We start from the raw sequence: 8,919 nt of genomic DNA on the forward strand, positions 1-8,919 counted from the left end.
TTGAGGTGTTTGAAACAACTCTACTGAAATCTGGAGTAGTCTAAAGCCTACCCTCAATCCGACAAGAACCAGCCAGGAGCATATCCTATATGTGAAGGTCGACCGTGTTACTAGATTGGTGGATCTAGTTTGTTAAATTGACTCGATGACTAGGGCTCCAGGGAACTAGTCCTTAAGGGGCGTGTATGAAGTCTTGTCAGCTATAATCGACAAGGTCAGGCAGGCTCCGACAAGCAGCGCGTGAGCGAATCATTCTGGCGGTAGTGGCCGTTTGATGGTCCAAGAACGTCTAGGTAATTTTATTATATTTGGGATGCTTTGTACTTTTGGTGAATTATTTTTAAAAAAGACTTCGAATTCAATTGACTAAGATAGACGTTCATCACCGTTTTCCCTTAATGTTCAAAGTATGGTTGGTTGAATGGTAGAAACTTATGTCTACTCATATATTTGCAGTAGCTAGTCCAAATAGATGTTGGTTTATCAAGGTTCCATGAAAACATGATGCAGACAATACACTAGGATCATTTTATTTCTTCTATCTATCACCAAATCATCATGAGCTAGCACACCTTAAAGACTTGGTAAAAAATACAAACACAAAGACACACATATGCGCGAGATCTATTAAGCAGTGACGGCGATCTTCATGCCTTGCTGGCAGTGACCCGGAAGGTTGCAGATGAAGAACACTTTGCCTCCGCGGGCGAGCTGGATGTGGTCATTGCTGGAGGTGTAGGTCCTCGACGGGCTCGAGACAATGCACGAGTTGTAGTCTTCTTCTCCCACCTGCACCACGTTGTGCATACTCGGGTTGTACTTGAACACTACGTGCATTAGTTAACACAAGAATACGGATCAGAGCACAGTATATACATCAAGAACAACGAATCACTTGATCTTTAGAGTTCTCACCAAGCACGTCGCCGGACTGGATGTGCTTGCCACTCTCCCATCCGGAGACGCCAAAGCTCCATCCCTTGTTGTCGCCAACGGTCCACTCCTTGCCATGGACGACAGTGGTTGCACAGCAAACAGCCAGAAGCAGCACCAAAAGGGTGGGTACCATGGTTCCCCGTGCCATCGATGGTGTTGCTCTTGACTTCTTGTTGCTACCGAAGATCACAAGAAGAAAAAATGAAATAGAGGTTGATTCCTCAAGTGATGGCTTGCGTTCAGTCTCCTTATCGTATGATATATATAGGCAGTCAGCTAAAATCATTGTTTTAATGTACGAAAAAAATGAGAATCTTGCCTTAAATGAGACAAATAAACAATTATGATATCCAACATTAGTTAGTATATGCTACCAAATCCTCCAACTTATACAATCTGATTTGGATTAATGGAAATGAACGAGGATGCATTTATTTCCTACTTTCAAGATTTAGTAAATATTTCTTTTTCCTGGATGCATTAGTTGTATATCATATATTTATCTATACTAGTATTAGATGATATAATCGTACTAAGAAATTTTTAAAATACAAAATTATTTTTTATAAGGAGAAGTTCCTAATCTTGAATTTTCAACCACAGCTGCTAAAGTGATTGGAGGCCATGATTTGCGATTGTTTAGTCTCAAATAACTTGAAATTGGAAAGAATATTTTCAATAAATGGAGTTCAAATAAATGTCATAAGTTGGAAAATTTAATGTTCATATAAGAATTTTAGGCTAGGTTAATGGAACAATTGTAAAAGAAAAGAACCCCGATTGGTTAACAAGCAGTAAACCTGATGAGATTTGGAAGGATCTAATTGAGAGGAAAATTTGTGAGACTTGCCAAGAACGTGTAGCCACTTGGGACGGAGATTATGACCTCAAGGGCGCCCCCCCCCCCATGAAAACTCCGCAACTACTCCTGATAGACGAAATTAGCCCTCAACTAACCATCCCGGCACAAACTGGAATGACCTACTGATAACCCACAAGTATAGGGGATCGCGGTAGTCTTCAAGGTAGTATTTCATCCAAATTTATTGATTTGACACAAGGGGAGCCAAAGAATATTTATGAGCCTTACGAGTTGAGTTGTCAATTCAACCACACCTGGGAAATTATATTTCTGCAGAGAAGTGTTTAGTAACACGGTAGTTTGATAGTTTTGATAGTAGTGGTAACAGTAGTAATAGTAACAATAAAAGTAACAATAGCAGTTTGTGATGATTGTAGCAACAACAGCAATAGTAACTTAGCAAAGACCAATATGTGAAAAGCATAAGCATTGTGTCAGCGATGGATATTTGTGTTGGATGACACTCATCATATAACAGTCACAACATAGAGTGGTACACAATAGCTCCAATTTATCAATGTAATATAGGCATGTATTCCGTATATAGTCCTATGTGCTTATAATAAAAAATTGCATGACATCTTTTGTTCTACACTCCCGTGGCAGCGAGGTCCTTAAGGAAACTAAGAGATATTAAGGCCTCCTTGCAATAGAGAACCGAAACAAAGCATTAACACATGGCGAATACACGAATTCCTCGAATTCAGTCATTCCCGAAGAGTATCAAAATTATTGTCACTTTGGGGTCTATGGATCAAAGCAATAACAAGTGTATATAACTAGCATATAGGATCAGGAACTCAATTATATTCATGAAAACATAGAGGTTTCGAAGTTAAAATCATAGCACTCGAGCCCTACTGACAAGCATTAAGCATATCAAAGTCATATAAACATCAATCTCGGAACATAGTGCAACTAGGGATCAAGCCCTAACAAATTGACTCGATTACATGACAAATCTCATCCAACTCCATCACCGTCCCAGCAAGCATGCAAAGGAATTACTCACTCCCATTGGTGAGCATCATGGAATTGTTGATGATGACGACGGCGAGGAATCCCCCTCTCTGGATCCCCGAATGGACTCCAGATCGGCCCTCCTGATGAAGAACATGAGGTGGCGGCGGATCCGTCTCGCCAAACATGATAAAACTTTCTCTCTGTTTTTTCTCCCCGTCAGATGATATTTATGGAGTTGGAATTAGGGCAAACGGAGGCTCGTGGGGCCCACGAGCTCACAGGGCGCACTCTGGGGGGGTAGTGGGTGGGTGCCCCCCCCCCGAGCTCATGGTTCCTAGATGGCCCCCTCCAGTAGGTCTCTTCGCCAATATTTTCATTCAGCCCAATCCAAGAGCTTTTATTTCTGCACAAAAATAACACCATGGCAATTCTGCTGAAAACAACGTCAATCCAGGTTAGTTTCATTCAAATCATGCAAATTAGAGTCCAAAAAAAGAGTAAAAGTATTTGCAAAAGTAGATACATTTGGGATGTATCAACTCCCCAAGCTTATCTCATTGCTTGTCCTCAAGAAATTCAGTTGACAAACCGAAAGTGATAAAGAAAAACTTCTACAAACTCTTTTGTTCTCATTGTTGTATATATGCTTAACTAGAGTTCAAATTTTCAGCAAAGATTATGAACTAACCACATGAATGACAACACTTAGGTCACATTTTTACTCATGACAATAGCATAACCAACTAACGAGCAATAATAAGATATCTCGGATGCCAACATTTTTAAAAAATAATTATGATATAATATGACAACACCGTATCTCATTAGACCTTTCTGAGACCGCAAAACATAAATGCAGAGCACCTCTGAGGTTCAAGTTGTGACTAAACATTATAATTCAGGGTAGAAGAGATCCAGTCATGGTCACATCCAACATTGACTCGACTCAATGCATAAGAATCACAATAGAACTCTCAGGATTGGTGCTTTAAATGAGAAGGTGATGACTCAACAATAAACATTGAATAACATGAAAGTAAGTAGATAGGCCCTTCGCAGAGGGAAGCAGGGGTTTACAGAGGTATCCAAGCCCGAAGGTTAAAACATAGATGAATACATTTTAAGAGGTGTGCTTTTCCTGTCAATATCACGAAAAAGGATTTTCGATATCTTCCATGCTAAGCACATTATTGGTAGTTCCCAAGAAAAAAGCTAAAGTTTATTCCCCCTCAACCGCTTGATATGAGCGCCGATACGATCACGTGACAGAACCTGTCATGGAATTGTCACGACAGATGTCCTACTGTGAGGAATTAGTCGCGAGGCCAACGCATCTATGCGGTAGCTTGAGAGGGGTTGGGCGGAATCGAGAGATGCAACACAAGACAAGAATTTAGACAGCTTCAGGCCCCGAGAAACACCATCCGGTAATAACCCTACATGTTGTTTGTCGCTAGGTCTCATTATGATTATGAGGGAGTCGCCGGTAAGCCGGCTCTTTATGTTTAGCCCTAGAGATTGTTTCTTCTTTCTTGTCCCTCTTTGGGGAGCCCTGCCCCTCCTTATATAAGTTAGAGGGGCGGGTTACATGTGGAGTCCTATTTGGATTAGGACTAGTCTACCTTCTAAATACAAACCGGATACAAGTCCGGGTCTTAACTCCTTGTAAGGTAAATATTCCTTACGCTTTCCTCTTAAGCCGGCCCTACATAACATGAGCCGGCCTTCTGGGCCTTGGGCCTAGTCTTCTGTCTGACCCGCTGTCGGGGTCATCCGTGAGTCGTTAGGCTCGTGAGTCCTCCGACCAGTGAGCCGCCAGACCCGTGAGTCGCCAGTCCTCCGGCGGGTCATCGGTGAAGCGCCAAGTCCGGCCGGGTCATACCGCGGGGTATATCCCCGACATTAGCCCCCAGTTTAATTTGGATTTATCCATGTTAAACTGATCCTGTAAAACAAACACAAGAACAAATTTGACAGATTGTGTTCCGGGTTAAAAATTCTTGTAAGCCGGCACCTGATCATCCTTAACTCCTTATGCTCCGGGTTAAATATTCTCCTGAGCCGGGACCTGATTATCCTTAAGTCCAATTGTCATTTCCTTCATCTAGAAAATCCGGGTCAATAAGCTAGCTTCATACTCAATTTGCTGATGTTGGTTTCTACACAAAAATATTGTGAAGAATAATCCACTTGAGTCGGCTTCCAAGGCGCCGGCTTAATAAACATATTGGACTCAATATTCATCTGGTGATCTGCCAGTTTAAAGATGTAAAGACTGGCGAGCACAATTTCTGGCTTGTAAATATTGATAACACCGGGTCATAACTGTTGCTAATGCCGGGTTAATCTTATGATGATGCCGGGTCATAAACTTTGCAGATTTCTCTGATAATAATATAATACCTGATTTGCTCAAAACTGATAATTTGAAGTTATTCCTCCCTTATATGCATATCACCTGTATCCCCCAAGTGCCGGATTGTCATGCTTGCAGCAACCTGGGACTTGTAATTGCCTTATGCTCATAAAGATTTCAACCAGTGTAGTCCCCAAGGGTCGGGTCATTATGAATTAATGAGCAGGGACTTTGTAAATATGATCATGTAAACTTGAGCAACAACGTGTAGCCCCCAAGGGCCGGCTCAATAAGATATTACTGAGCTGGGACTTTGTATATGATTCATTGAGAATACCATCAAAGGATGTAATCTCCACCATGGGGCTTGAACCCACGTCCACAAGGTTAAGAGCTTTGTACTCTACCAACTGAATAATGGATCTTTCAATATAATGGATTAAGGCTTGTGTACCTTGAATTTCCGATAGGAGCAATTGGTAGCTCCCAAGGGCCGGCTCATTTAAAATGTGATGAGTCGGTTCTTCAATAAGTTGAGCAAAAAATGACTTTGCATTAGCCCCCAAGTGCCATGGTGCATGCTGGCAGTGACATGGGACTTGTATATTCGATGTAATCTCGATTTGAACAATGTAGACCCCAAGTGCCAGGTCGCAAGCCTGCAGCGACTCGGGACTATTTCCTCCATTGTAAAATAAATCATGCCCATTGATAAAAATAATAGCCGTTGCGCTAAAGCGACTTTGAAAACCATAATCATAACACTGGTTATTGATAATCACAATAGAAATCCAGCCATGTTGGCTATTCAAGATTTGAATAATATAATCCAGTATGAAAACCTCAATCATTCAATATCATCATGAAACCAGCCAATTTTGGCTAGTAAAGATTTGAATACCACATCGGTTGACAAGTAAATCTGGAGTTTAAATACATGGCGGCTCTTGGCCGATGATGACTTAATGCGCATTCAATGTAAGCCAGAATTTTTGTAACCAGGTGGCCTATAGCCCTTGAGAAAATCAATAATTGATAACCCTTTTGAGACACCAATTTCAGTGATGAGCTTGGACTGAAGCATTTATACAAGTCATAGTTCTGCAAATCCTGCACAGAGTTTAAACAACATATGCCCTGGCGACTAAACGTCAAGAGCCAGGGCGGGTAACCACCCAAATGTAGTCTTACCCTGCACACAAGTAGATCACAAGAACCCTTGGCAGTTTGCCGCAGGGCGGGTCATAATACCTCACATATAACCACTCTGATATTGAATTTGTACTGCAGGTTTCATGACCTGTGTAGTAAGGGTGATAACCCAATCCTTAGAAGCCAATGCTTCCACATAGATGATGATTGTCATAAGCTGGCGACTTATAGTCGAAAGTCAAGTCGGGTTAAGCATAAAACACTTATATACATTTGAGATATAATCCAAAAAAGGTCTCAAGTCAAACCCAAAATTGTTCGCAAAAAAGACTTTAGAAATTTAAGGCTTCTGATTCGTATACGATCAGAAAACCGTTCCAAAGGGGTTGAGCTAAGATTCGAATACGATCATATAGCCCCCAGTGGCTTTGGTGTTGCCGATCAAGACGGTACCGACAGCTATGTTCTCTTTGGTTCGAATATGACCTATGTTTGAACAGGAAGCCCCCAAATGACCTTGAGAGTTGTTTAACGACGCTGATTCGAATACGATCCACGTCGGACCCAAAAGAGGTTAACCTATGATTCGGATACGATCAAGAAGCCCGTAGTGAGTTTGGCAGTGTGCCGATCAAAAGGGTTTCGACAGCTATGTTCTCTTTGGTTCGAATACGACCTATGTTTGAACAGGAAGCCCCCAAGTGACCATATATTAGCACTGCATCGATCAAGAGGGTACCGACAGCTATGCTCGATGCGCAGGAAGCCCCCAAGTGACCATAATAAGATAAGCCGTAAGGCATGATACCTATGTTTGAACCGCGCATCATGGCAGCAAGTTCTTTTTGGCAACCTTTAATTTTTCTTAGAACTCGAACTTGCGATAGATTAATTCTTTTTGAACCAAAACTTTAAACCGTATTTGAAAGCTTCAAGAATTTATGAGGGACAAATTTACCTTGAGCCGGATTTTGAACCGAATTTGAGAGCTTCAAAAATTTGTGAGGGACAAATTTACCCTGGGCCGGCTTTTGAACCGGATTTGAGAGCTTCAGTGCTTTGTGGGAGAAAGATGTCTCTTGAACCGGATTTTAAACCAGAGTCCTTATTTTGAGCCGGAAATCTTCTGACGGCTTTTAAATTTTCATCGATCTAGCAGTAATCTCTGGGGCCCGGGTTATTTTTCCCTTCAATGACCCGGAGTTATTGAATTCATTGAAACTGGCTAATTTTGCCGAGTCATACCATTGTAGCCCCCGAGTCTCAAGACGACTCGAGGAGTTGTCTTGAGATTCTCCATATTTGACCATAGCAGAAGGTATGCATCATTGGCGTTGATAGCGCGATGTGAATCCGCAGAAGGTTGAGTTGACTCCGGCGGGTTATAAATGATCACGTATGAGCCGTGTCAGCAACTCGGCCAATGGTTCCTTCCAACTGGCTGTTTGAAGTTAACCAAACTATAGTGGCGGCGACTTGTGCACCTGCCCATTGAACCATCCTGTGCAGACGGTGGCTGATAATATATGATAATTTGCCTCTAATTTGTTGGAAGAAAATCGGGCTTCCCAAGTAGTGACTTGCTCTTACTCAATAAATAGCTCATCCAGACAAGTGCGGCCCTGTGTGTCGATGTAGACCAGGCCGCAAGAGACGGACGGTAAAGACGACCATAACATCAGAGGCGGCATAGACAGATGAACCGGCCGTGGCATTGTAAGCCAGTGCGGACTGGCAAGTTGTCCTCCTTGTTGTAAGCTGGCATGGTCACGAGAGACGGCCACGGTGTTGTAAGCCGGTGTGGGAGTCCGTTGAGTAACGACGACCACCTGTGCCAAAAGATGTTGGCGTGCCTCCATCTCCACGGTATAATATCACTTTTTGTCATAAATAATTGCCCTGCATAAACAATATTGCAGACCAAGGCAAAGATAAACTTGTTCTTTGACAAAAACAACATGTGCTAATAAAATAAAGTTAGATGGATATCACCTGATTTGTTAGGACCATAGATGATCCATTTATCGCGACAGAGGTGGCTCAGGCAGACTAGTGACTCAATATAGTTCCGGCGGCTTAGGCAGACCGGCGACTTAATATAACCACGGCGGCTCAAAGCGGCAAGGGCGGCTCAACGCGGCTCCGGCAGGTTTATGTAGATTAAGCTGCACGGGCGGGCGCAGACGCCGGTGCGTGATGGTGCTGACGCACACTTCATAGGCACAACATGACACCACCATTGCTGCACATAAAAATATACAGACCAAAGTAATTGTTTTTTGATGAAAACAATATGTTTAATAAAATAAACTTAGATGGATATCACCTGATTTGTCTGGATGATAGACGGAGTCATACATTCCGTCCGTAGATCATCTCCAATAATTTCAATAGTGATTCATCTGCGCTCTCTTTTTATTGCAATGAGGTATTCGTGGCAGCGGCTGCGGGGCGTTGCCGACTCAAGCAGCAACAGTGGTGATCTAAGACATACTCAAGATCGCGGCGACTTGCGGCACGGCCGGCGATGGCGGCTCACAGCATAGGTCAAGTGTTTCATGGAGTAGCAGCAGGACAACTCGAGGCGCGGCTCAGTAGTGATCACGGGCGGCTCAAGGCCAGAAGCGCACTGCGGCTACAGCAGCTCAGC

The 8,919-nt window shown here is 42.7% G+C and overlaps 1 protein-coding gene across 1 annotated transcript; it reads right to left on the reverse strand.

The window, feature by feature from the left end:
- Positions 1 to 505: 505 nt before the first annotated feature.
- Positions 506 to 1,153, reverse strand: LOC123117378 (basic blue protein-like). Its single transcript, XM_044538146.1, has 2 exons — positions 916 to 1,153; positions 506 to 827 (listed from the first exon to the last, which is right to left on the reverse strand). Exons 1-2 carry the CDS (start codon positions 1,082 to 1,084, stop codon positions 628 to 630), a joined length of 369 nt encoding a protein of 122 aa, XP_044394081.1. The 5' UTR covers positions 1,085 to 1,153; the 3' UTR covers positions 506 to 627.
- Between the last annotated feature and the right edge of the window lie 7,766 nt (positions 1,154 to 8,919).

This window comes from Triticum aestivum, chromosome 5B, assembly GCF_018294505.1.
Source record: "Triticum aestivum cultivar Chinese Spring chromosome 5B, IWGSC CS RefSeq v2.1, whole genome shotgun sequence".
NCBI lineage: Eukaryota > Viridiplantae > Streptophyta > Magnoliopsida > Poales > Poaceae > Triticum > Triticum aestivum.